Source organism: Juglans regia, chromosome 10, assembly GCF_001411555.2.
Source record: "Juglans regia cultivar Chandler chromosome 10, Walnut 2.0, whole genome shotgun sequence".
NCBI classification, from domain to species: Eukaryota; Viridiplantae; Streptophyta; class Magnoliopsida; order Fagales; family Juglandaceae; genus Juglans; species Juglans regia.
This window is the reverse complement of record NC_049910.1, coordinates 36,389,124-36,417,064: the sequence shown is the minus strand read 5'-3', so window position 1 is coordinate 36,417,064 and position 27,941 is coordinate 36,389,124. Positions and strand designations below refer to the sequence as shown.

General features: G+C 35.0%; 2 protein-coding genes across 4 annotated transcripts; one reads left to right on the top strand and one right to left on the bottom strand.

Moving 5' to 3' along the window:
- Positions 1–3,955: 3,955 nt before the first annotated feature.
- On the top strand, positions 3,956–18,413 carry LOC108979749. 3 transcript variants are annotated; one of them, XM_018950490.2, is made up of 19 exons: positions 3,956–4,118; positions 4,367–4,989; positions 5,794–5,994; positions 6,475–6,558; positions 6,652–6,711; positions 7,919–7,963; positions 8,711–8,910; positions 8,998–9,501; positions 9,885–9,981; positions 10,093–10,272; positions 10,774–10,863; positions 11,845–11,907; positions 12,052–12,126; positions 13,359–13,409; positions 13,926–14,003; positions 14,479–14,613; positions 16,308–16,415; positions 16,540–16,605; positions 18,044–18,413. In XM_018950490.2, exons 2-19 carry the CDS (start codon positions 4,633–4,635, stop codon positions 18,116–18,118), a joined length of 2,469 nt encoding a protein of 822 aa, XP_018806035.1. In that variant the 5' UTR covers positions 3,956–4,118; positions 4,367–4,632; the 3' UTR covers positions 18,119–18,413. The 3 variants fall into 3 exon arrangements, with proteins under 3 accessions (XP_018806035.1, XP_018806034.1, XP_018806037.1); XM_018950489.2 differs by having other exon boundaries at positions 4,314–4,989; XM_018950492.2 differs by lacking the exon at positions 10,093–10,272 and having other exon boundaries at positions 4,314–4,989.
- Positions 18,414–18,921: 508 nt separating this feature from the next.
- On the bottom strand, positions 18,922–23,193 carry LOC108979750 (WD repeat-containing protein 70). Its single transcript, XM_018950493.2, has 8 exons — positions 22,573–23,193; positions 22,162–22,374; positions 21,872–22,072; positions 21,432–21,539; positions 20,657–20,794; positions 20,292–20,543; positions 19,702–20,022; positions 18,922–19,589 (listed from the first exon to the last, which is right to left on the bottom strand). Exons 1-8 carry the CDS (start codon positions 23,128–23,130, stop codon positions 19,422–19,424), a joined length of 1,959 nt encoding a protein of 652 aa, XP_018806038.2. The 5' UTR covers positions 23,131–23,193; the 3' UTR covers positions 18,922–19,421.
- Positions 23,194–27,941: the final 4,748 nt, after the last annotated feature.

The following is a 27,941-nucleotide window of genomic DNA, read 5'->3' as shown; positions in this document are numbered from 1 at the left end:
TCGAGATTAACATAGCACATGGACGAAAAATGTCTCTGCTTGGTTTGCTAGAGCTTCCAAATCATCGTCAATGGGTCAACTTATGGGTCTCTTTCCCTCTATTGTAACTTGGAGACTTTGGCTCCGTCGATGTCGAGCTTGAATGGAAGGAAAGTGGGAGTCAGTGGAGGATATTTGGCGAAGTATTAAATTTTGGCTAGTTAAACTGAGTGAAAAATTAAAGGTTTCAAAGTCTTTATCTCGATGCGATGAGACTTTGTTGGCTGATTTAAATATTCCTTAATGGTGGAAGAAGTGCAAACCATTTCAGGTAGTGTGTTGGGACCGACCAAGGAAAAATTGGGTGAAATTAAATATAGATGGGAGCAGTCGGGAGAGCTTGAAGAAGGCTAGTGCTGGTGGTTTAATACGTGATTCATCAGGAAATTTGGTACTAGCTTTTTCCGTCCCTCTTGATTTCGGTACCAATAAGTATGTTGGATTCATGTCCCTGTTGCTTGGGGTTAGACATTTGAGCAGATTGGGTTTCAATAATGTGGAAATAGAGATGGATTCTATGGTTGTTGTCAATTGAATTTTTGCCTCTAATTGTCCCATTTGATATCTAGAAGATGATTGGATTGAGGTCATGGAGTTGCTTAAGGACATCAACTCCACCATTCGACATGTTTATAGGCAAGGCAATGGCCCAGCAGATTTCTTGGCAAAGCTAGCGTTTAAGGATTGTTCTGTTACTTGGGAGTCTTTGGCTATGGTCCTTTCTTTACCAAGGGGTCTGATTAGGACTGACAAATTGGGCGTTCCTTATATTAGAATTTAATTTAAAGGGATGAGTCTTTTATTGTTATTTGTTGGTTTCATTTGTTGATTTATGTTTTCACGATTTTTTTTTGTCAAAAGCGAAGTTTTAAAAAATTTACGAACTCTTAGTTCTCCTTAAAAAAAACAAAAAAAAAGTTAGCTATTAATATTAGGGGTGGGCAGCGGGGGCTAACCCGCTCCGCCCATGCGGGGGCAGGGTCCCCCGCCCCGCATAGAGAGGGCATAGCGGGGGCGGGGGGCGGGATGACCCCGCCCCGGCCCCGCCCCACATTAAAAAAAAAAAATTATTTATATATATTAAATAAATATATTGTATATAGATATACACAATTTATAAAAGACTTAAAATTATATTCAAGTCATTGGATTGATTTGGCCTCCTAGGCCAATCTTTATATAGGAGACCAAGGCAATACAATAGTCATCCTTAAGCAATGTGGGACTTAGTAGCAAAATCTAACTCTAATGAGTTTAAATTTTTTTATATTTATAAATTTTAATTTATTATTTAAATTATATTATAATTTTGGTCTAAAAAAATATTTTTTTGGTCTAAAAAAATATTTCTAGACCAAAAAATTTTTTTTTTTAATATAATGGCGGGGGGCGGGGCGGATGGGGGGTTTTTCCCCCGCCCCCGGCACCGGGGCGGGGGGCGGGGAGAAAATCCCCAACCCTGCATGGTGCGGGGCGGGGTGCGGGGAAGGGCACCCCCCGCCCCGCACCATGCGGGTAGCATGCCTAATTAATATGACAGAAGAGAAAGTACAGATTGAGAAACGTCCTAGTCAAATTTTTAGCTCAGTTATTTTTTTAATTATGAATTTATTTTATTTTATCATATTTTACTATTCATAATATTATATATTAATTAGTAATTATATTCTAATTATATTTTTTCAATTGTCATTTAAAATGGAGAGAGAAATAATTAATATTAAAAGGAGAGAGAAAAAAAGAATATAAAATAGATTTGATGAATGAATAGTTCCTTTCAAATTTAGAAATAATTTTAGATGTTACTGTAGCTATATTCCAAATATTTAGAATATAACTATTTCAATGTGAGTTATTTTATGACTTAATAGCTAAATTTTCATTAAATTTAACTTTTAGCTAATCTAACGAGAATGCTCTTATGAGTGAGAAAGTTTGTAATGATCGTTTCATTGATTTTCATGAATAAAACTACAAGCTATGCTTTGAATTTAAAAAAAAAAACAATTCTTAATTTATTTCTTGACAAATAATTGGTCATAAAGGTCAATATTCGATTAAGACTAGTAGATTATTATAATCATCAACAAAGATTAAAAAAGAAGAACCAACGTGGGGGCAAGGTTAATTGTAGCGTATATACAAGTGATTCTTTAGATATAGAAATTATCTCTTCTTATTATTATAATTTTTTTAAATTTTCATATAAAATATAATAAATAATTTAATTTCTTCAAATCTCAAAATAATAATAAAATTAAAAAATATTATTTTAATAACATTTTATTCAACTTATCTAAAATCATCTCATTTCATCTCACTATACAAACGAATCCTAACAGAAGAAAAAAAGAAATAGAAAAGGAACTATCATTTGAAAAAATTTGATAAAAGTTGATTAATATGAGACCCATGTAAAAAATTTATTTTTTTAATGGTAGACTTAACTTTTTTTCAAAAGAAATATGCGAAACTTGTATATCCTAAAATTATATTTAGCATTATTTATAGAAAAATAAAAGATTTGTACAGTTTTAAACTGTTTAAATTTTACACATTCCTTTTAAACAAATAGAAAAATATAAGACATATATTAAAAATCAAAATTTTAATAGTTAATTTTATTATTTTAAAAAAATATACAAGACTTACACATTATAAAAATATGACTAACGTTACTTAAAAAAAAATAAAATTAAGAGGTTGATTAGAATCAGAATTAAAGCGTGCAAGGGACGCGCCCAAATTGAAAGTGAAATAATGGGATTCTTCGTCCATCCAATATTAATGGAGTTTGGCTGTGAAAAAGTTTAAACCCCCGCCCGATGAGGAATGAACGGAAGATCCAACGGTTGAGAACTATGAAAGTCGTACACATTGAGACTAATTAGAATTTAAAAACATTGGAGCCCACCTGCCTGAACGGCCTGTTATTAAGCGGTACTTCATGCATGCGACACGTTGAATTCTGAAGTCAAACCCACTTTATCGTTATTGGAAGTTATATTCTCTTTGTTTTATCTCCTTCCTCCTTAAGAATAAGAAAATTGCTATTTTGTCTATTTTATTTGCTCTCTTATTTTAACATTTTATATATTTAAATTTTTTTATTTAATAATTAAAAAAGTAATTATTAGTGTATTAATATTTTTTTTATATTTTTTAAAAATATTTAAAAATCATAAAAAAATATGAATAAGAAAATTGAAAACAAAAAAGAATTTTGAACTAATGGTCAAAATGAGCGGTAGAGTGCTACTCAGACAATAGAGTAGCACCGCTCAAACAAAGAATTTTGGATTTTCTTAAAAACTTAATTGTTGATTCAAAAATTATAAGACTGTCAGATACTAATTTAGTTAAACCTTTAATCTTTAAAATTATAACATTCAACCACACTTCTGGATTGGACATTTACAGCGGTTCACTCTATCGACACTAATCCGATAATATCCATTTCCCTTTTGATGACTTCATTTATATATCAATATTTAGTGACTTAACATTATGCATATACATAGTATCAAATCATTTTAATCCAGTCTATAGGTCTCTCCTTCTGTGATATGAACTCATGACGTGGTCTATTTTCTAATATCAATTATTAAAGACTTAACCATTGATCCAAAAATCCTAAAACTGTTAGATACTAATTTGGTTAAAACTTTAATCCTAAAAATTATAAGACATTTTCATTCATTTTCTAAGCTGTGAATTGATATATTTTTCATGGATTTTATCATTTTTACATATTAATTAATATAAATTAATTAAATTATTAAAGAGGATAAAATAGCTTTGTTTTTATTTCAATTTTATTTAACATTGTCGGAGGATTTAAATTTCATTTTATTTTTAAAACGAGCTCGTCCTTTCCCCTGTTGTTCTAAGCAGAGTTCGCCAACAGTTTCTCCTTCTCTCTTGTCTAACTTCCTCTTCCCTTTGGGAAAAACCTTTCTATTTTTAGTCTCTCTCTATCCTTACAAGACCCGAGAAACCGAAAAGCGATACAGAATATTTCTCCATTGTATCTCGAATATTTTGTTATGCTTTCTTTGCTCTATGTTCATGAGATTCTGGTATTTTATCTCTTCATGCTTTTTTGAATCTCAATGCTAGGTCATCATTAATGCGTGCCTTCGGTTATATGCTTTGATATCTTTCACATTATGAAATATACGGAACTGTTAACGCTTGATTTTTTTTTTCCTCCTTTTAGCCCCTGCATTATTGTGTTTGTAATTTTTGCGTTGTTTTTGTTCTTGTGCTGACAGGCTTTCCGTTAAATGCATCAACTCATTTGAATCCCTTTATAATCCTTGTCCAGGAGATAAATTCATATTTTCTCGATCTGGGTATTCCTAAAATTGAGGATCACGAAGAATTAAAGCGAAACCATACGTTATTTTTCCTTCGAGACTGCTTTAGTAATTTGGTCGTTATCGCATAGAATCGGTCGAATTCAATGAAAGGGTGTTAAATGTTATGCTGGTCTTTGGGTTGTCTAGTGCGAGGGGGTTGAAGGTGTGATTTATCGGTGGAATGAGCGTAAAAAGATGACTAGAATCTAGATGAGCTAATAAGCGTTTAAAGATGGATACAAAGGACGATAATGAAGTGCAAGAAGAGATGTCTGTTTCGCCGATCTTGGTATTGCAGCATATATCCGAGGAGGCATTTAGAGTGGCCGGTGAAGCATTACATAATGTGTACTCGGGTAATTCGAACTTCCCAAGACCTGGGCTGAGGCAGGGACACCGACGCACTCAAAGTGAAGTTGTGACTACAGCTCACAGACGTAATAATAGCTTTCAGAGATTGAAGAGTCAGATGCAGAAGGCTTGGAAGTGGAGTAGCAATTATCGTGAAGAAGATTACAAGCGGAGTTTCAATCCTGAGGTCTTGGCAAACCAAAAACGCCAGTGGTATCAGCTTCACACAAAATCTCCGGTATTGCTTCTTATTATCTGCCTTTTTTTTTTCAAGTAAATCACATGGTTGGTTACTTACTTTGTATTTTATCCGGATTCCGGAGGTTGCAAAAAACTTAAATCGAAAGGTTGTGTTTGGATAGGAGAACATCAACTGTTAACACAGACATCTGACTAGTAATTTGTTTCCTTTTCGTTCTTCGCTTGTTTACAACTAAAGTTGTTTTTTGTTCGTTTATATATTCTGGAACTGGAGTTTGATCACTTCTCGAATTCTGTTGTTATTCTGCCTGACAGGGAATAAAACAGGTTTTTTGTTTAGTTATGGTCGAGACACTGCCTTGGGACAATAAGTTCAATCTTTTGGCTTAGATGATGCTAAAGTAGCGATCACCATAAATGCCATTCCTATATTCATATATGCCGCAATGTATAGAACTTGTGCATTTTGTGATGCTTTGGAGTGTGGCTTGCTAAATTGGTGTGAGGGACCTTCGATGCAGGAAGTTGATAGATCTTGACTTATTTTTTTATTCGTAATAATAACTTCCTAGTAAAATTGAAAAGATCCGAGAAATGGGATGCATCCATATTTGGGGATTCGTGCTAGGATAAGTTTTAGAAAAATGTGTAGAAGTTTAAATTTTCAAGACCGATTAGTGTTCATTACTCATGCGTATTGAGGATTTGATCCATGCCTTTCTATGTTGTGAGAGTGCTCATTCTGATGGCTTTATTTACGTCTTTTAATCTTTTCTTATGCCAAAAATCTCATTTTTTTAATCTGCCTATCCAAGTAACATATCTGTGCATGCTATTGCAGGAACATATAAAATATAAAAAGCCTACTTCACTTTTTGAACACTTTATTATTGCGGGGCTTCATCCAGATGCTAATCTTGAGGTTGTGGAGGATGCATTTGTTAAAAATAAGAAATGGGAGTCAGAAATGGCAAACTCTGAATTATTAGATTTTAAAATGCTGCATCCTCGGGCGTCCTCAGTTCCAATGCTGGAACCTCAGGTTGACTGCTTGATTGAATCCTTTTCTCAGACTCTTTCTTTTCTATATTCAACAATATACGATCTGATATGTACTGGGTCATGCTAATTCTTGCACATTTATGCCTTCATGATCTCTTTATAACATCTATATTAGCTTGCAAAAGAGAAGAAAAGGAAACATTTTCATCGTATTTATTCTGTGTTGTTTTTTTCCTTGTGACTAAAACCCATTTGATATTCTGGAGCAGATGGCAATGATTTCAGTGGACAGTGAATTTTCTGGCTACATTTAATTGGCCATAATTGATTTTTTTTTTCTTTTCCATTTGTTAATTTTTTTTCCATTCCTCTTCTACTGTGAGGATATATTGAACAATGGTATATTTTGGTCCTCATCTTATATTGGCTGAGATACATTTTGCCTTGGCAACAAATTGGCTAACATATACTACTATGGTTTTATCTTTTATTATTCTTTTTTCCCGTTTGGGATCTACAGGTACTTTTTAAGTATCCTCCCGGAAGAAGGTTAGCAATGCGTCTGAAAGATCTAGCTGACTTCTGTTTTCCTGGTGGGGTTAAGGTGTGATGTTTACCAAATTTAGGCGAATTTAAAACTCAATGTTATTCTTTCTATTTTCAACACTTTTTTTATTCAAGGATTGTTATACTACAGGCACGTTTGATAGAGAGGAGTCCATCGCTAAGTGAGCTAAATGAACTTGTTTATGGACAGGTAAGCCAAAAAAGTGTTGTGTTCTGTGCTATCATTAGTTCCCACATTTGTCACATCTATAGTTCCTTATCATCTTCTTTCAGTTAAGATATATGTTATCTTCAAAGAATATAATGTTAGCAATACGTTAGTCGTCAGAATATATGTGGTGAAGTATACTTACTCAGACATATGGAGAACCCTGGAGCTCTATCTTTCTCTTTCTTTTTCCTTTCTTCCTCTATATTCATCAACTTTTTTCTCTACTCGTACACCTCAAAGTCACATTGCTTTTAAATCGGAGGAAATCTTGGAAGTTTAAGAGATGATACTAGAATGAAACGAAATTACTCTTAGCTGGTGCCATTGCTTGGTCTTAGTGTAATCAGCTTTCATGTGCCAACGGCTAAGTCAGCTTTTGCTTCAAGAGTGCCTTGAGGTGTTTTTTTTTTTCAAGGTTGTACTCTCCCATTAGAGGCACAATAACATTTTCTTCGTCATTTTTTTTGATAAGTTTGTCTGTTTCAAGTTTTAGACATTGCAATTCCATAGTTTATACAGAAGGTGCTATAAATTAAAAAACAAAAGAGAATGGTTACTCCATTTTCCCCCCATATGTGTTATTTTTGCTTCTTCATCCCCAATTCCTCATTTGTTGAAGATCTGCCTATACTTATCCCCCCCCCAAAAAAAAAAAAAAAAAAAGATCTGCATATATGGATCTGAATATATTGTTGCTTGAAGACCCATGCCATCCTTTTTTATGTGGATTATTTGGTTGGAGACGTAAAGGAGGAGGCTTTTGCCTTTGAGTCAAAGGTTGTAATCTTCTGGAGGAAATGAAAATGGGGCTTCTCAAAACTTCATCTCCCGGTTTCAATTCGTTGCAGCTCTCTTGTACTTCACTTGATGAGGATTCTTTTTATATTTTAAAGATGCCTTATGCTCTGGGAGTTTATTTATTATTTTTTGTTATCTTCCTTTTGTTGTCTTCACTTGATATGGGTATTTTAACATTTTCTTTTATCTGTCACTACAGAGTCATTCTTGTCAGGTATATGACAATCTAGATAATCTTTTCTTGCAATCTTCTTGTAGAATTATTTCAAGTTTGTATTTCACTTCTATGTTTTATCGCCATTAAATATGAGTGTTTAAACCTTTTCTTTTAAGGTGTTAATATCCTTCACCAAATAAATGATGCTTTCATTACTGATATTCTCAACAGGAGCATTTAAACAGAGATGATTTAGCGTTTGTTTTTTCACTTAAGGTAAGTGTTGCTCTTTGTATTTTTTCCACTCTGTCATTAGTATAACTGAACTGTTCTGTTACTTTCACAGTATGCTATTTATGTAGCCTTGACAACTCATTTATTTTGAGATTGATTTACACGTCTTGGATTATGACATTGTGCTGCCGTTATTAAGGAAATCATTTCTAATCCACTTTGTTTGTTTTAATCCTATGAAATGATTTTCTTTATGCATTTGCATTTCTCTGTTTCTTGTTGTGTACACTTTTTCTCATTCATGAATTTATGTATTATTTATCGTGCTTTTGCTTTTTAAATACCCACCAATCCAAAATTTGTATTTCTTAATTCCAAGTAGCACAATTGTCAATGAAAAGCAATATTTACTGTAGTCTTCTGAAAAATCCATTTACTTCATATTTGAGATGTGGATAACTCATAAAGTGATGAGTGCTTCGAATTCCCTTATTTTGGGATGTGCCAAAGTAAAAGGAAAGCATTTATTTTTTGAAGATGGAGTAATATATATGTATTGATATTTTATTAAAAGAAATGACAAATGTATGATCTTCTTATCTACTTATAAAAAAAAAATGTATGATCTTCTTATCTTTTGGAAAAAAAGAAAAAAGAAAATAGGATCTTTTGCTGCACATTATAATTTTTGTCATTCCCTAGTTTGAATCCATTTGATTTTTAGCACAATGGTTTATGCAAGAATCTTGGGTAGGTGGTAGCTGAAGAATTTCATGTGCCCTTGATCAGGTGGCAAACAATGCAACACTTTATGGCGTTTGTTTACACGTTCCTGAAATTGTTCAGAGGCCACCTGGTATCTTAGGCATCTCATCATCTCCTTCTCATCCATCTGGAGGATGCAGGCGTTTTTTGGTTTCTGCTCCTCGCTGCTATTGTGTGCTTACGAGAGTTCCGTTCTTTGAGTTACACTTTGAGATGTTGAACAGGTTAGCTGAAACTCGTTCAAATCCCACAAGCATTGGCTGTCATGAATTTTCACACAGAAAGTACGATTTTTTCTTGTCTGGATGCAGTATCATTGCACAGGAGCGTCTGAATCGAATAACGAAGTTTGTTAGTGAACTGACTCTCAGTGATTATGTTCCTTCGGTAACAAAATTACATGATCAAACAAATGGGAATGTTGATTCCACTGAAAGGGAGTCCTTTAACGATTGGATGGCTTCTGCCATACCTGTTGATAGTGAGCTGGTCCTAACTGCAGCTGCTGCAGGAATTATGCCCGATGATGAGATCCCACCTTCTCCATTGAGGATGTGGGAACCTCAGTCCCCTGAAAGTGTTACCATCAGTGAGGCGTCAGATTCTAGCCTAGTTAGGGAAATAGACAAAGATGGTAGTAAGAATTCACGGCATTCTGATGAGTGTGCTTTTGAGGCCTCAGAAACTCAATCAGAACCTTTGGAAAAAATGTGTGGATGCTATGAAAATGGTCAAGCTTCTCCAGAGGTAGGGACATCATTCTCCTCTAGGAATCCCGCACTGGAGCGTCTTGGGAGTTCTGAATCCTTATTCAGGTGGTAGAGTTATTGTATCTTACTATTTGCTGTGCTATTTCATTATAGATAAGACTAAACTCGGTGGAATATTGTTCACTATATCTTTTTCAGATATTATACGCACATGGCTAGTTCCTCGTATCTTTAGACACTCATGCATAGGTGCTGCTCTTGTATATGTCCCGTGTACTTGGCTTCGCCTTTTTTAATAATATTCTTATTTATTCACATGGCTAGTACTTGATAAATCTACACAATTTTCATTGAAGTTAATATTATATCACCTTTGTCCTAAGGATGGACTTCATCTTTGATATCTATGCATCATTTTTTATATTTAGTAAACTTCTTTTCTTTGAATCTCTGGTATAACGCCAATAATATCTTTCTAATTTTGGCAGTCCAGTTAGAAGCATTGCATCAGAGGATAATGATGATGAAACTTTTGCAAATGGGGTTAAGGATTTTGGGGATGACTTAATGATGGAATGGGCTAAGGTTAGTTTAACTTAGTTGCCCATGTTTATGCATTTTATCAATGTGGGTGGTAGTATTATTGTCATTTGATCATTCTTGTTGCTTTTTTTTTTCCTGGGTGTCCTTGGACAGGAGAATAAAAACGATTTGCTACAAATAGTTTGTGGATATCATTCTCTGCCTCTTCCTGCACAAGGAAGTGAATTAGTTTTTCAGCCTCTTGAGCATTTACAGGCTATTGAGTATAGGCGACCTCCAATTTCTACCTTTGGCTTACACGAAAATAATTTAGTTTCACTTGAAGCTGCTGAGGTATTTCTTTGGTTCATCTTGGAAGCACAAACACGAACACGACACCGCACCCCACTCACACAATTCGAGTGATCATGTCTTCAATCGTTCATTTATTTGTAAAACATAGGTGAAAGCTGAGGTCGATTCTTGGAGTTAAACACTCCTCTCTTTTTCTCTCAAATGGAAAGATAAACCTGAATCAGGTTTCTCATTGTTTCAGTAATTTTAAAGCAGTCCTTCTCCTTCGTTAATATCTACCCAAAACCCTAATTTAATAACGGTTTTAATGTGTTCAAGTCATGCCCAATTTATACTTTGGAAGATTTCAATACACCTTTTTGAGATTCTTTTAAAATACGTGTGAACATGAATCTGACATGTGCTGGAGATATGCCTAATGCCAGTGTCTGTTGGACACGGGGACACTCCACTCCCTAGGTGGTTTCAATGCTTTGTAGTATATTCATAGCCTTTGCTCCTTCATTTTTACATTCTCCATATTACTGAACTTAATAAAAGGTCAATGCAAAGTTGGCGGCTGCTGAGGAAGCACTTGCTCTATCTATATGGACAACTGCAACTGTTTGTCAAGTGCTCTCCCTTGAAAGTGTAAGCATGATTGTCTTGGCTTGATTTAAAAAGTGTTCTTATTTTCCAGACTCTGCCTTGAGTAGTTCTTTGAAAACATGTCTTGGACTTGTCACCCTGTCTTGGACTTTTCTTCTTTTGATCAATATTTTCTGAAATTTGTTAAAAAGGTAGAAATCCTTTAAAAAACACAGACATTACTCAAGAACCTATAAAGGTTGTTGAAACAATATTAAAAGTAGCCCTTCAATATGTTTGAATTATCATCATTGTTACAATGCAAAATTGTAAACCAGTTTTTAAATATATGGAAACAGTTTTGGATGCCTGATGCATTAAATAATATTGTATCACATTTTGTGAGATGCAATTAATGCCTGATGGCTTTCTTTATGATATAAATAAATCCAAAATTGCAAAAGTCAGGGTGCAAGAGCCAGCCTAAGCCTACTTGTTGGCTAATTAAGGTGTATCGACGAGATATATGCTACTTTTCAAGAAATGACGAGAGAAATGAACTCTAACAATAGATCAAGCTTTTGTTGACGTTGACGGTATGTGATTGTTAATCAACTTTTTCTACTTTTAATGCTGTCCAACATTTTATTTTTTATTCACATGATAGATAGGCCTTTGTTCTAGTACTTGAGCCATATACTTATTAAAATATAAATTATAAGATTAATTTCACCTCTTTCCATTAGTTTAAGTGTTTAGGATAAATGGTGATTTAAAATGGTTATCAAAGTAGAACTCTTGAGTTCAAACCCTTGACTACACCCTTTGCCACATTTTAATTAAGTATCAAATGAGTTGATCCCACTTATTAAGGGATAATCTGACCCGCACTTGGGAGAGCACATGTTAGAACATAGATCATATGATTAAACCCATCTCTTCTTATTCGATTAAGTTTTTTTGGATAAGTGATTTTTTGACATTATAACTTTAGCACTGGCCCTTTTGTTGTGTCAAGAATATGATAAATGGTGTTTGTTTCAGGTTTTGACATTGGTTGCAGGAGTATTATTGGAAAAACAAGTGGTTGTAGTGTGCCCAAATCTGGTAGGTTATTGCGTTACCAGAAACAATTCTCAACCCATAAATCAATATTTGCTTGTGACCATGCTTTATACTTCGTTGTTTACTTGCATCAATTTCCTATTTTTCTTATTTGGTTTATGCTTTGACACAATTAAAATTATGCAGGGTGTTCTATCAGCTATAGTGTTGTCTTTTATTCCCATGATCCGTCCATTTCAGTGGCAGAGTTTATTGCTTCCTGTAAGTTTGATGCAATTCAATCAGCACTTTTGTATTTTTCAGATCAATTATCGATCAAAAGCATTTTGGATATAGCTAAAACCTTGAAATTAGGCATAACACATACGATCATTTCTTTCTGAAATATTTTTTAAACATAAAGTTTCTGATCAGTTGGTAAAAATTGTTTAATCTGCTTTACTTTTTGTTGAAGGGAATTGTCTACAATTAGGTGTTTTAAGTTCTTCAAGGCGAGACATATGCCTTAAAACATAAGATCTGTACACCATGTTTCATAGAGAGAGAGAGAGAGAGAGAGAGAGAGAGAGAGAGAGAGAGAGGGGATGGGATTGGTCATTCTTAGTGATGGTTGGACATTCTTTACCGGTATTTTCAGGCTATTTTAACATTTTCAGCTAGAAAACGAAGGTTTTCGAAAGGATTTTGAAAAGTTTGCGTTTCTACTCCCTTTATCAAAGAAGTATAAAGAAATTTCAATGTCTTGATTTTTCTGCAAGTGTTTCGAAACCTTTTAGGTTAATATTATTTTTATTATCACCCTGCAATAATGCAAGGATTTCCTTTGATGGGGATAACATCCAAAGCATGAACTTTTATGTTAATTTAGTTACTTATAGTTGTTGATTACTTTGCCCTTTCTATTTCTTGTTCTGTTAAAAGGGGCAGCAATTGAAAAGAATACTATCGTTCATTGTTGGTATCCAAAAGTTTTTCTTTTCCATGAAAAATGGCAAATATTTTTAACGCCATTCACAAGAAGCACCACTCCACCTAACCACTGGTACTGTTACTGGCGTCGACAATATCACTGTTGTCTTCCCAACCATCGACTCTAGGTTTCTACTACCACCATAGTGCCACAACAATTGTTTAACACATCCAAGCTTGCCACCATGCCTTGACGCCAAAAATACTTTCTAGTTTCTGAAAACTGGAAATGGAATGTTTCCTGTTTTTAGAAATTAGTGTAAAGGAATGTTTCCTGTTTTTAGAAACAGAAGTTGGCAGTATAAATAAATGAGCCTAAACTTCATATTTTGTACTTTTATGAGGTAAGTTGCTTCTCTCTCTCTCCCTCTCTCACACACACACAAGCACGTGCGCACACACACACAAACTGTTTTGGAAGTGTTTGTGGGAAATTGTGTCTTAAATGTATTTTTACATGGGGTTAGGTATTTCCAGTTTCGGTTTGCTTACTCTTGACACTAGGTTTCTACTGATTTTTCCAGGTTCTCCCAGGCAGGATGCTTGATTTTCTTGATGCTCCAGTTCCTTATATTGTGAGCGTTTTAACTAATTCAACTAGAATTACTCGTGTAGTACTTTCTTTCAAGAGTTTCTGAAGCAAGTTCAACTTCTCTATTGGCAAGTTGTTCTTCTTCTTTTTTTTTTTCTTTTTTTTTTTAATAGGTAAACAAATTTTATTAATCAATGAATAGGCATAGCCAAGTGCATTACAAAGGTATGCCCTAACTATGTAGGCGTAATAGAGACAAGAAAATCATGTAGATCCAGGCCATTAAGGTCAGCAGCAATGGCCCAACTACAAAGGTTTTTCATTAAATTATTACAAAAAAAATTGATTCGAGGTGTCTATTATGTGAAAAGTCGTCCAAGAACTTATATGCTTGAGTCTCTTGGATTGATGTTGTGCTTTGTGAGTTTGTGTAGTATTATTATGTATAAAACCAAAACATATTTTCATAGTTCACAGAGAATTTAGGGTCCCCAATTCCAAGCTTATTAGATAATTGTATCACTGTTTCAACGTTGTCTTTTGATGTTACTTTTTTCAGGTTGGTGTACAACGTATACACACTGATTTGAAGATGAAAACATCAAATCTTGTTCATGTTAATGTTCTCAAGGACCAGGTTGGTTAGGGCCTTGGAGCATTCTCCGTTGTTCTTTTATTGTACATCACTAATTGAGAAGTATATTGTCTTCAGTAACATAATGGGGAAGGTCGTTTTTAATTGTGTAGGCTGGAATTGTTACCCAGCCATATACCAAATCTAACAGTAAATCTTTGGGGCTTATCATGTTTTATTTGTAGTGCAGAATACCAAGTACTTGCATAGTAGAAAGAAAGCAAACTAAGAAAAATATATTTGATTTGCTTTCCTAGTGCCCCACTTTGATAGTACTGTATCACTTGTTTTCATCATGTACATGTATCACGTGTCACAACAATCATCAATTTGAGTAAGGAAGTCGAAGATCTTTGCAGTGGTCTTAAAAACATATTTATGGAATATCTTTTTCCAATATATTTAAGTTAATTGTTGTTTGAATTTTTTCGATTTTATTAAGTTTAATATATTCTGTGTTGCCTTTTTGTTTGAGCAGGTGAAAATGTGTTATTTGCCAACACTTCCCCGGCATAAAGAGCTTGTTTCTGAACTGGGGCCAATCCATGCTAGACTGTCACATGAAAGTTCAACTGCTAAGAGGCATCCCGTTTATAGGTGCAATGAAGTGCAGGTTATTATTCTATTCCACACTCATAGAATTTGATGTTTCATCTTCCGTGTCTGCTTGTTTTTGTTGTTAGAAACTGCATCAGGTGGCATTAATAGAAATACCAGAACTATGATAGAAAATAGCTAAATTATCCTGAACTTCAGAGCAAGAATTTCACTTTATTAGTTAAACTGCAATCATGTTTGAATTTTAACTGCTTTGTTCACTTAATTCTGCTATCAAGAACTTACAAATTATGAAATATCATTCAACCATTTTGTACCCAACTGATGGAAAGTGGGCAATGAGGAATCTTGACATCGTGGATTCACCAAGATACTTGTTATGGGTGCTTCATTATTGTTTCTTGTTGGGTTAAAATTCTGCATCAAGATTCTGAGAGATCCTTACACTTGTCTTCTACTTTACTTTTATCTGAAACGAATTTAATGATGACAAACTTCTTTTTTTTTTTAAAAAAAAGAGCCGGTAGCCACACACATAGCCAGCCCCGTCCCAAGTTTATTGAAAAACCCTCACTTATGGCAGAGGAATACCGTGGAACACATCATGTCACTTGGGGTTTGCAGAATATAGCACTAAAAAATAACCCAAAGCCAAGTACCCAAAACCAACCCCAGAAAAAAAATTCTATGTAAAAACCTCAAACATACCTAAAAAAACACGACAAAGCCCAAAAGCTAATACCTTCTAATGGCTGGGATTCCCAAAGCATCTAATCTAATAATACCCCTCAATAACCTCGGTATGCAATCCCCAGGAAAAAAATTCCAATTTAAACCCTCTTCTCCTTTCCTTGCTAAATAGTCTGCAGCTTGGTTGCCTTTTCTAAATTGGTGCACCACTTGGAATTGAACTCAATCTAGTTCCTGAAGGAGGGAATCCCAGTAATCCCAAAGATACCATAAATTACAGCCTCGCTTCTTCACCCAATCCACCACTACCTTAGAGTCGCATTCCAAAATAATATTTCGGCAATCCATTTCTTTACATAGCCGAACCCCTTGAAGTAAAGCTCTTAATTCAGCCTCGTTGTTGGTTCCGAACCCATAGTGAGCGGAAAAACCCGCCTTTATCCGGCCCCTATGATCCCCAATACTCCACCCCCACCACAATTCCCTGGAGGACCTTTGGAGGATTCTGTGATCACTTTTATTCCCATATCGTGTACTTTTCTGGGTGTGGGGAGGACTCTGATTTCTTCCCTGCACCAGTTGTGAAGTGTACTTTTAATGGCCGGCCCCTATAATATACATATATTATGTATAAAAGTTATATCTGTTATCATATAAATGCTTGAAAAAAGTAAAGTGGAGGATGAAGTCTTTGGTACAAAACCTATCGACTTTGTAAATTACTGACAAAAATAGGAGTTTTGAGATTTTTTTCACATTTTTGCAATATGCTTTATGAAAATTTTGTAGCTTCAGAGGGCAATTTTGTTATTCCTTGCAATCTTCCCTACTCTAGAACTATAATTTTTCTGATCGTACTTAATTCATCATTTTGTTCTTTGCTCTTTACCACGCTAAAACCCAAATTTTTGTAGCATCGAGCACTGAAATGCCTTTGCATTTTCCTCCTTTTTTCAACATCTTACTACCTTATATCTAGTATCTACCTTATATAGGATAGTTTGATCTTCATGTCTTTTCCTTTAGGCAGCAATTAATCTTTGTAGTATCAATTTGCAGGCTGAAGCTGCAGCTGAGTTTTTGAATGTCATGAGGCGCTACTTGGAGTCACTTTGTTCAGATCTGAGGTCTTATACAATAACTAGTGTAGAGTCAAACAATGACAGGGTTAGAGTAACTAAACTCATTATCCACTGACATTTCCGTAAACTTTCCATGAAACACAGCAAATACTGTGGAGAGACTAGCTTGTTATGCTTCTTTGACATCTAAATCTTTGGTTACCTTCCAGGTATCTTTACTTCTTAAAGATAGCTTTATTGATTCCTTTCCTGGTAGGGACAAACCATTTATCAAGGTAATTTTGTGTTCTTCACTATAATTGCAAGTTTGTTCTATTGTGTATGTTAAGAATATGATAGAAACAATAAAATTTACATCTTCCCATCAGCTTAAGCTTTTGAGATAAGTGGTGATTTCACATAGTATCAGAGTAGAGGTCCTGAGTTCGAACCCTCACTCTACATTATACACCATTTAATTAAATATTCCATGTGTTGGGACACTCATTGAGAGAGAGTCCACCCCACACGTGAGGGAAAGTGTTAAAGATATGATATAAATAATAAAATCTATCCATTCCCATCAATTTAAACTTTTAGGACAAGTGGTGATTTCACAGTGTAAAAGCAGTTTAGTAATTTCCTATGGAAGGATTGGCAACATCTAGCCAAATGAGGCATAACTTTGTGCATTTATTTAGCTTAAGTATGGAAGTGATGAAATCATCATCATGAGTCTTCACCAGCAATATATGGAACACAGTGTCATGGCCCAAATTCTTGTGAATTGGTGATACTTATCCACAATATAGTAACTTTTTATAAGATGACGGGCAGTGCAATTTACATGGTTTAGCCTTTGGACTACATCAGCAGGCAAAAGCCGCTAGAAAACCCAATTATTTACATCGGCTACCTATTTCTAACACATCCTAACTCAATGAGATACGCACATTTTAATCTAATTCTGATCCTCCCTAGTCAGGTTGGGTCAGGTAAATTCAATTCATTTTAGATACTTGAGGCAGAGCCCCAAGCCCCTGAGAAGGACTGAAGCTCTTGTTATTTAATGTGGGGCTTATTTGAATGCCTATGATCAAATTTAATGGGTTGAGTCGAAGACACACACCATCATAACATGCTAAGAGCTCTTTCGTTGGATGTAGTGGCTAAGAGGTGGATGGCTAGGTCTCAGCAAGTGATAGATCATCATTAAGGTGAAATTATATAGTCATAGCAATTCTCGACTGAGAGGGGACTACGATTTCTGTAGGATTAAAAACTTGGATAATTTCATGTTGAAGGACATGAGTTCACATGTCTCTGCCCAGGGAAAAAATATGCTTGATTCTGTGCTAATGTTCAGAGATACATCTTGAAGATTTGTGAACCATTTATTTTTAGAAAACAAATAGAGCATTTTGGTTACCTATTTTCCTGCAGAAACTACATGTTTGCTCAAGCACTGGAAAACTGGACTGACAAGTTCATTGATTTTTCTCAGTTGTAACTTGGATACTCGCCATTAAGTTCAGTTTTTGGATCAGTGATGTTTCCACTGGATTGATATCTATTTCTGACTCAAAACTTGTCAAAAATTAAAGTTGAATTTGAATGACTTAATTGGATCAATAATTGAGTACATTTAAATCTACAATCTTCATTTTTAGGTTGCTAGCAAGTTGTTAAGTCGATTATTTTATTGCTTATGAATTCATTGTTTGGGTTTTGCAGCTATTTGTAGATACACAACTGTTCACAGTTCTATCAGACTCTCATTTGTCCAGATTTGAGAATGGGTACACTTAACTCAATCCTGTTAGTAGCAATGTAACACTTCAAAACTCATAGGTACAAACAAAGATTCTATCAGTCTGAATGACTAGTTGAACTGCCACATAGCTGAAGCTTGTAACAATGACTTTGTAACATAATACTTGAAGTAAAATTCCAAATACCACACACTAATACCCGTTGTAATGCCTAGCAGAAAGGATCATGATCCCAATCTTTATGGTGGATCTCATTTTGGGCTTATTATATAGCTTCGCTTCACTCCAAATTTCTGTAAATAACTTTGAAAGAATCCATGAGAAAATTTTACTTTTACCTGATCGCATGATTGTCTTCGATGTATTTCACTTTTAACAATTATTCATGTAACATCCTCATTTCCTTTCAAGTCTTTCCTTTGGGAAGCATGCAACATAAAAAACATTTGAATAAACTTGCAAATATGGTATGTCCAAGGGGCTTCCAAAGAAGGATTGGTAACAAGACTTAAAAGTTAAAAAGAAAAATGATAATTGCAGTCGTGAGTGTGTAAATACCGTACAATTATTTTGTAAAAAGTGAATAAATACAAAATTTACATGAAAAAATAATAATTTTTTAATAGTAAATTCTACTCTTTTTCGAAGCAGTCGCACAACACTTACACACATTCAACGATTACTTGTAGCATTACTTATAATTTTTTTAACACTTCTTTAAAGCCGAGAACTAGACCCACAATTTTTTTATTAAAAAAAGAAAAAAAAAACAGCAATACCGTGGTAATTGGTATTTTCCATCTCGAGTGTAGATGACCCACCAGATACCACTCGATATCAAACAGAAAATTGCCAGTTGCAACACAGTTTAGTTAGTCAAGAAACCTTAAAAAAAGATGGAGAGTTCACGGGGAGTTCACGGAAAATAGAAGAGAATAATCGCTACAAAAATAATTGTACATGCCCAGTGTTATGTTGTTTCTTCAAGAAAGCTCCAGCAAAATCTTGTTATTCTATTTTATCACTCACTAATACTATTTGAAGCAAATCCTGTGAAGTCCGCTTTGACCAACTACCAGATTCTCATTTCTCGGTCGAGAATTTGATCCCAGATTATAGGGATCCCGGATCCAGCATGGTTGAAGGAAAGTGGCATGGCTCCCCTCGATGCGAGCAGATTTAAAACATCTTCTATGGCTGCGAAAACATTTCAATGAAACAGCAGGGGGTTGAAGGTGCAAGGCTATGGGCTCTCACATTTTCCACCCCAGCCGGCCATAGTTCCTTTGGTGGCGGCCTTCCCCTGATGGTAGCAGCAGCTATCAAGAACCACGATCAGCTCATTTCTCTTCATCCTCAGAGTCTGACTTTGCAAAAACAGGCTCAGGCTGGGTTTGTGCATATGCTGGAGCAATATACTTGGGATCTTTTTCTGCAGCATCCGCGTGCTTTAGTATAGCTTCTCTTGGATCTTCCTCCATCCATGTCTCCTTGATCATACCCCCTTGCTGCAATGGAACTCGAATAAGTCTCCACCACTACTTTCAAATTTTGAAGTATGAAATATTGAGAGAGAGAGAGAGAGAGAGAGAGAGATGTTATAGAGGGATAACCCATTACCTTAAGAAGGTATTGGGTCAATAAGCTGCCTGCACTCACGCCAACCCTTCCACCAAAGCCTGGTCCTGTTACAGGGAGTTCAGGCTTGTGGGACTTCATCGGGTCCTTCAATTCTTTCTCTCGAAGGCGCTTTCGACTTGGCTGATCTCTAAATAAAGGAAGAGCATGAGGGTTGTGAATAACAGGTTTTGCCACAAAATCATCAACAGATTTTTTCCTTGGAGCCCGAGCAACACACACAAGAGCCCCCCTCTCACTGAGGGTTGGATCATATAATACGTGAGTTCCTCCTTGGCTTTTGTTCCCAGACGTTGCAAAGATCTTCAGAAACAAAGAAAAACATGGATGAAAATCAGTATGTTTTCACGCTCTTTTCTTTTTAGTAATATAGATTTCATAAAAAAAGGCAAAAGCTGCAATCCAAGTCAACAAAAGCTTTACTTATTCCCAACAAAATTGCTTGGGAACAGAAGTTTTATTAGTTTACGAGGACTATATGACTATGATCTACAATCATGCTGCTGTACTGCATGTAAGAATCAGGATTGTACAATGTTATTGTACCATAAAGCATGTTATATCATGTTTACCTGATTTAGCTTTGGGTGCCAAGTACACTGCACAACACTACAAGTAGGGGATATCCCAACCCTTGAAACAAGCTCAAGTTTGGCTCGATCATAAAGGCATAGCAAACCCCCAGTTGTGCTCTCCCTTTCAACAGATGTTCCAGTTAGGAATAGTTGCTCATCTGGACTGAATGCAATATTAGTTTGAGCATAGTGGTTTGGGAGATCCTCAAACACCTTAAGCGGCACTTTAATTTGGCGTAAATCCCAAACCTGACATGCATTTCACAAATTACAAGGACAAAACGAGCTAGGTAGATATACATAACAGCTACAAATTTGATGGAATGTAAATAGAAACAGTCTCTGAACATGTCTATTATCACCTTCAGTGAACCATCAAAGCTTCTTGACAGTAGAAGTCGCCCGTCGCTAGAGAACTTAAGACCAGAAATATCATCTGAATGACTGTTTTCAACATATATGTCTGGCCTGCTTCCCCATCCAGGCTTAAGATTCCATATCTGAAAAATAAAGTGAGCACCCAATGTGAAAAGAAGCTGATGCAAAGTCCATTGTGGCAAAGGTCCACACCATAACAATCGGTTATCACAATGCAAACACCAAGAGAACGTAGATAATTCTATCCTATTGCAATCAATTGGCACCAAGCTATCAAGAGAGAAACAAGAAATTAGCACATTTGGAATGGGTCCCCAGAGAGTGGTAGACCTGTTGATATGTTGGCAAAGCAAAATCCTTGTCGCGACTGCAGAAACTCAGAAGTTTGGAAAGAAAGCAATGCCTGAACTTCTGAAGACTGTGAGAGGACAGCAACCGACTAAAAGCCATAACGTTCAACATTCTCTATGCTCGGAAAAATACTCACAACAGCCATCGAGTTTCCAGCCTATAAAATTTTAGGGAATTTTGCTCTTCTTCTTCTTGCTAGTGGGTTTTATCCTTTTGTATACTTCCTATGTCCTTCTTTGGTAAATACTTCCTATTTCCTTCTTACTAATCAAAAAATAAATAAATGTGCTTGGGTTGTGCCCCTCTATGCCCCTATGCCTTCAATAAAATTTGAATTACTTTTCTATTTTTGATAGGTAAAAAAAATGAATTACTTATCAAATATAAAAGGAGAAAAGCAACTAGTACCTGTATAGAACCATCTGCTATGCCACCAGCAATGCATTTTCCTTCACTATCCCAAGTGCATGTGGTAACTGGCACCCTTCCAGGCCTTGCAAGTTTTGGTTTTATGACCTACAATATGAATAACTCAAGCATTTAGTTTAAGGTCACTTAATTTCCTGGTTGCATATCAAACTACGGCAGAATGAGGGAGGTCAGGATGGAGCAACTCCCCACCTCCCTTAATAATCTGCTTGCATGAATTACCAAATTATGAATGATATAGGAATCACTTGGGCCAATGTGTGCAAAACATGATTATTCATTCAAGGCCGCCAGACGTTTGTGTAAAACGTTTCAAGAAAATAAGAGAGAAATAGATCGAGCAAAACCTAGTCAGCTTTTTAAGTTAAGATCATTGACAAATGCATGGCATCATTCCCCGGTAACAAAATAAGACAAACCTGCTTCTGACTTTTGAAGTCATTTACATCCCATATACGAAGTGATCCATCCTCTGACGACGATAGTATTGTCTCCTTATTTTTAGGGTGCCACTCTCCCCAAGTCAACCCAGATATGTGGCCCTTGGTGTTCTTCAGATCACGAATGTACATATCCCCCTTAACGAACTCACCTAGAGTAAGTCCATCCCTGTCATAAATCTGAAGGACAAGGAACACCAACATGAGCTTTGTCCCCCATAGACGACAGCTTTAAGCAATGACAAAAGAAAAAAGATGGTGTCTAATACCTTTGCTTGAGCTGAGCCAGTCACACACAAGAAACGATCTGCCGTCGGACTCCAGCTAAGATTACGAACTTGATGGCCTTCAGATGGTTCAAGCTGTCTAAATGAAGCCAGACGAGAATTCATTCCTTGAAAATCATACATATGTACTGTATAGTCATAACTGCCGGAAAGAACCCTAGAGCCAGAGTGGTCAACTGCAAGAGCTGAAACAACCTGTCAAAAGATGAAAAAGAACCAAGTTCTCAGTACCAGCTATTCGCCTAAACTCGAAACGACGCACAACACTCCAAATAAATATTATATTTTACATATACGGGATTCAATCAGCTTAATCTCATTTTTGCTTTTTCTATTGGATATGTGCGAGCTATCGGAAAAGAAAATTATAGAGGGGGAGGTGAAAAGAAACACCTTGGTGTGTCCCTTGAGAACAATCTCATTACTTAGCGGAATCCGGTACCGATTCTCCTCCTCTTCTTCGTCCGAACCTAAATCGCCCACATTCAGTCCAGGAGGCGGTCTCGGCGGTCCAATCATCTCCTCCTTCTCCTCATCGTCGGAACCTGATTGGGCCGGCGGCGGCCTCGGCGGACCAATCATCACGCCTCCATCCTCATCCTCATCCTCATCCGAATTCGGATACACCGGAGGCCGAGGTGGCCCAACTAATCCAGCTTCGTCGGTTGCGGACCCTCCGTTGCTCGAAAATTCAGGGTTAGGGTTGGCGGATTTGGAGCTACGGAGGGAGGTGAGCCAGACTTTGGAGGAGGAGGAAATAGAAGGGAGGTCTTTGGCCTGGTTGGCGGAGGAGGAAGGGGATGGGGGTAGGTTTTCTGGAAGGTTCGCGGTGGCGGTGCGACGAGTGGCGCTGTGAATGGCTTCGAGAGAGGTTTGAGGCTTGGATTGCTTGCCGAATGTCATAGGGAACTGGGCTCTGATCCCGTCATATATTTCCGCATCGTCCTCCATTTTCGCTTCTCGGCTAAACTTCTTAGCTACTGCTGCTTCGCCGTCCCGGCTCGACTGCAATTGAAATTTATCTACGGTGGATGATGATTCGATTGCTTATGGACCAAGCTATACTATCGGGCCCGAAAAAGCCCATTTTGGATAATGGAAACTGAAATGTGGACCGGGCCCAACCCAAAACATATTTTACAGGAGGAAATGTTAGACCATGACGTGGCAACTTGCACGCATCCCATAGACAAATAGCCCTTAAGTTCGTGCTACAAACACAACTCTTTCACGTATAAATTATTCTATTTTTAAGTTAGATAGGTAGAATACATCATTAATTTTATTTAAATAATAATATTTAAATTTAAAAATTTATCTTTTAAATTAAATTATAACATATAAACACTTAAGTGTGTTGTATACACCAATTTAAAAATATAATTTTTTTCAAGTAACGTTACATACAGTTGTAGAGTGCACAAATGTCGTGCAGTTGTTTTAAAAAAAATTAAGATTTATTGTTAAAAAATTAATTTTCTTTTCATGTGGATTCGTATTTATTCATATTTTTAAAGTAATTATACGACGTTTGTACACTCTAGACTGTAAATATCATTTCTCTATTAATAACAATAAATTTGACTGCATGTTGATGTGACAGTGCCACATGACATACATGTCAGCAAGATCAACATTTGACCATTAGTCGAGTTAGTGAAAGAGTTCGCATAAGTAGCATTTTTAATAGTCCTGAACGTGATTATAAATATTATTTTTTTATAAGTATAAATATCATTTCTCTTGTTGGTAATACAGTACCAACTCGATTAGTCTTCATTCTTTGTGGATGCTCCTTGTAACCTACGATGTTTGAGGATGATGCGCGAATGATAAGTTTCAGGAATTGTAGATTCTATCTTGACTCTTTGTATTTCCCAACCTTGAGCATAACCTCAGCATGCATATATGTCGTAATATTCTAGTTTGAGAACATTGTTCAAGGGACTGAAAGCTTACGAACTCCTCATTTCAGAACTCTTTTTTGCATTAATATTTGACATTCCAAACATATTATATTGAATTTGAACTCCATAATCCGTACCAAGCAAAAACAGGTAACGCAGCCAAGAAAGTTAAGGTTAGGCTTCGCTTGGTTAATTAAGGTTGCGTTTGGATGTTAAAGTGAGTTGAGTTGAGTTGAGATGATAAAATATTGTTAGAATATTATTTTTTAATATTATTATTATTTTAGAATTTAAAAAAGTTGAATTGTTTATTATATTTTATATTGGAATTTGAAAAAGTTGTAATGATGAGTTGAGATGAGTTGAGAGATGTTTGTGATCCAAACGAAGCTAACTCATCTCAATTCATCTCAATTCATCATTACAACTTTTTCAAATTTCAACACAAAATATAATAAACAATTCAACTTTTTCAAATATCAAAATAATAATAATATTAAAAAATAATATTCTAATAATATTTTATTATCTCAACTCAACTCACTTCAACATCCAAACACAACCTTAGCATTGAAGTTGAAAGATTGAACAGGCCTGTTGGCTGCCCCTAGAGCAAGGTTAATTCAAGGTTGTCGTCCTTCAAGTCCTTCGCGACTAAAAGTGGTTTTTCCTCGTTATTCTTTTGATATTAATTTATGAGTAATATTAGATACAATTATGAATTGTGTAAGCGCCGTATATTTCTTTTAAAAAATAGTGTGATTTATCATTAAAAAAATAATATTTTTTATGTAAATTTCATATTTATTTATTTTTTCAAAAGAAATGTGCGACACTTGTACACTATGACTACAAATATCATTTATCTTAACTGATATGGTTGGAGTTGTGACTTAAGTGTCTATAAATATGAAAAATACTATTAATCATAGTTAATTATCAATATTCCTTAACATTATATCAAATGATTGGTAGGCAAGTAATACATAATAAGTAGTTTTTTAATTATGACGAGAATATTGTAAATAAAAGAATTTTGAGTAGGGTTATTTATAAATAATATTGATATTTCAATTCATGAAGGAAAATGTTCTATTATTTCTCAAAGTAACTACTCACTTTGATATAAATAATATTGAAATACTAGTAATATGCAATAAATAATGCAGCAGAATATATATGGTTTGTGTGAAACTAGACAATTGCCTAAAGCAATTGCCTTAGCACATGGTACTGGAAAAATATGCATAACCCAAAAAATTGTCATCGTGAAAAGATTTCATTTCAAAAGTACCCAAAATATGGATATATTTATGTTTCCCAAAACATGGGAATTTGTCAATTTGTCAACCTTTCATATGAACATAAAACAAGACAATATGAAGCTAAGATATCATACCCACGTCAGATCACAACCAGAAACTTGCAACAAGAAGCTAAGAATACACGACAAGAAACAAGGAACAGAGACCCCAAGAGGAATTTTTTCTTTTACACCACACAACAAAGATAGAAAACAGATCATCAAAGTTTCATTTCAGATCTAAAACCGAACACAATTTAACCAACAAAAGCATAATAATAATAAAAAAAAACAAATTGAGAGAAGATCCAGCCAAGAGACCATACCCACGGCAAACGACAAGCAGAATCGATCTAGAAGAATCCAAGAACACATGACGGGAGGCAAGAAATTGAAACCCTAAGTTTTTCTTCTATAGCTCATAACCAACAAAAAAACAGAGTATGAGACTGAGGTTTCAGATCCAAAAGTAAAAACCTATAATCAAGAAAAATAAAAAATAAAAAGCAACAAAAGATCTAACCAAGAGACCGTACCCATGACAAGCCATAACAAAAAACGATCAACAACAAGACAATAACACACAACGGGAAGCAACAAACAATCAGCTTAGTTCTCACTCTGGAACTGATCATACTTTAGTTTTTTCCAGCATATTAGTATCAGCTTAGTATCATGAGTTCAACCATCATGAATTTTGAATACTACTGGTTTACAGCTACGAATAAGAACAATAATATTAAAGGAAGATTTAATTCAATTTCTTTATAACAAAATTTAGAGACTTGCATCTATTGATAAAACCACACAAGGAACCTTTGATAATATCATGCAATGCCGCATGTTAATTTTGTTATGGGACCCTTGTGTTGTGATTGAAGTCCAAACTTATTTTCTATATTGTTATGGGAACCTTTGATAATTTTTCAGTCACAATCATGACTTTTGAACCTTCTGTTATATATTTGCCTTGAATAATTAACATAAGATGTTTGAAATTTAATTAATAAATTTGCTTATAACAGGTAAATGTTCTTGCTCTGACTTGTTCATAACACAATCTCGGGCATAACACAATCTCGGGCTCTCCAAGATAAATTTCTGAAGTTTTGGCTTTGGAAGGTTTTATACATGCAATTTGTGTTCCTGTAGTTGCTTGGAGTGTTTAATTTTAATTCCCCTTACATTAAAGAGTGCAGTTGCCTAAAACCATGATTGTGATTGGAAATGACAAGAATTGTGAGAACCTAATTTTCAGGATTTATCCTCATCCATTCCTTATATATGTCTCTAATGTTTGGACTGTTGTGGGCTGTTTAATTTTACTTTTTGTGGGCAGTTGTAGTTGAAACATATTCAAAGTATTATCTCATTGTCATGAAGTTGCTTTGGACATTTTTTTTGATAATGTATACTGCTCTATTCAATGCTGGAATTGATAAACTCTATTTTTGCTGGAATTCCAAGGTAATGTATACTGCTCTTTTCAATGCTGGATTTTTTTTTGGGTACTACTAATTGTAATGCTGTGTATGAACTTGCTGTGTAACTATTAGCACTTAACAGTTTAATCAAAATTAAACTTGGAAAACCAACATGCAACATGGTTTGATATTTTTTTAAAATGTGCTTCCACTGCTCTATTTTCTTGTGCTACCTAGTATATATTTTATTGTACTGCCTTGTATATAATTTTTTGTGTTTATTGTGCTGCATTGTATCTATTGTCTGATTTTTAAAGGATAGGCAGTTCATCTGAGGAGGACCTCTTCTTCACCACTCTCTTACAAAGTGGAGGAGAAGGTTGCATTCCAACATATGAGCAATATCCTACTCAAAATGTGTTTGTTGGATAATTAGGTTGAGAAAAAAATTAATTCAAAAATAAAAATTTAAGTATCAAATTAAATTATTAATTAACATATATTAGTGTAATTGTAAAATATATTATAAAAAATAAAAAATAATATTATTAAAAAAATAATATTATATTATTATTTTGATAAATCTAATGGCTAATCCAATGTGGAGTTATTGATAAGGAAGTTTTAGATATATGGAAAACATGTACTTTTCATCAAATTTTAAAGATGAATTTGATGAATCCAATGACAGTGCTCTTATAATAGAAATAGAAGAGATATATATATATATATATATATATTTATCTATCAATAATTTATTTATAAGTCAACGTGGACATCATCTGCACATCTAGTATTCATTCTTGGATAGCCTCTTTTATAATAGAAATAGAAGAGATATATATATATATATATCTATCAATAATTTATTTATAAGTCAACGTGGAAATGCATCATCTGCATTGTTGACATGTCATTTTTTTATTATAAATATTGACATGTCAAATTAAAAAAGTTTACAATTAAAAATTTTAATTTTTTTTTTTAACAAATCACCTTCTGCCACGTCAACCCTTACATGCACTAGTTCGCAATTCTTCGATCTCTGTTCATGGCATTTTGTTTAGAGTTAGTCTACATACAGTCTCTAAATAGGGACTGTTTATACAAGCTCATACAATTATGTAT

Bases quoted from the DNA above. Each gene is read 5' to 3' on its own strand.
- LOC108979749 (XM_018950490.2), top strand. From the start codon at position 4,633: ATGGATACAAAGGACGATAATGAAGTGCAAGAAGAGATGTCTGTTTCG. The intron at 5,995-6,474 runs GTTGACTGCTTG...TGGGATCTACAG, and splicing joins TTCCAATGCTGGAACCTCAG to GTACTTTTTAAGTATCCTCC. The intron at 13,410-13,925 runs GTGAGCGTTTTA...TACTTTTTTCAG, and splicing joins ATGCTCCAGTTCCTTATATT to GTTGGTGTACAACGTATACA.
- LOC108979750 (XM_018950493.2), bottom strand. From the start codon at position 23,130: ATGGAGGACGATGCGGAAATATATGACGGGATCAGAGCCCAGTTCCCT. The intron at 22,375-22,572 runs GTGTTTCTTTTC...ATCTTTTGACAG, and splicing joins TTCTCAAGGGACACACCAAG to GTTGTTTCAGCTCTTGCAGT. The intron at 20,795-21,431 runs GTACTAGTTGCT...TTTATTTTTCAG, and splicing joins TAGCAGATGGTTCTATACAG to ATATGGAATCTTAAGCCTGG.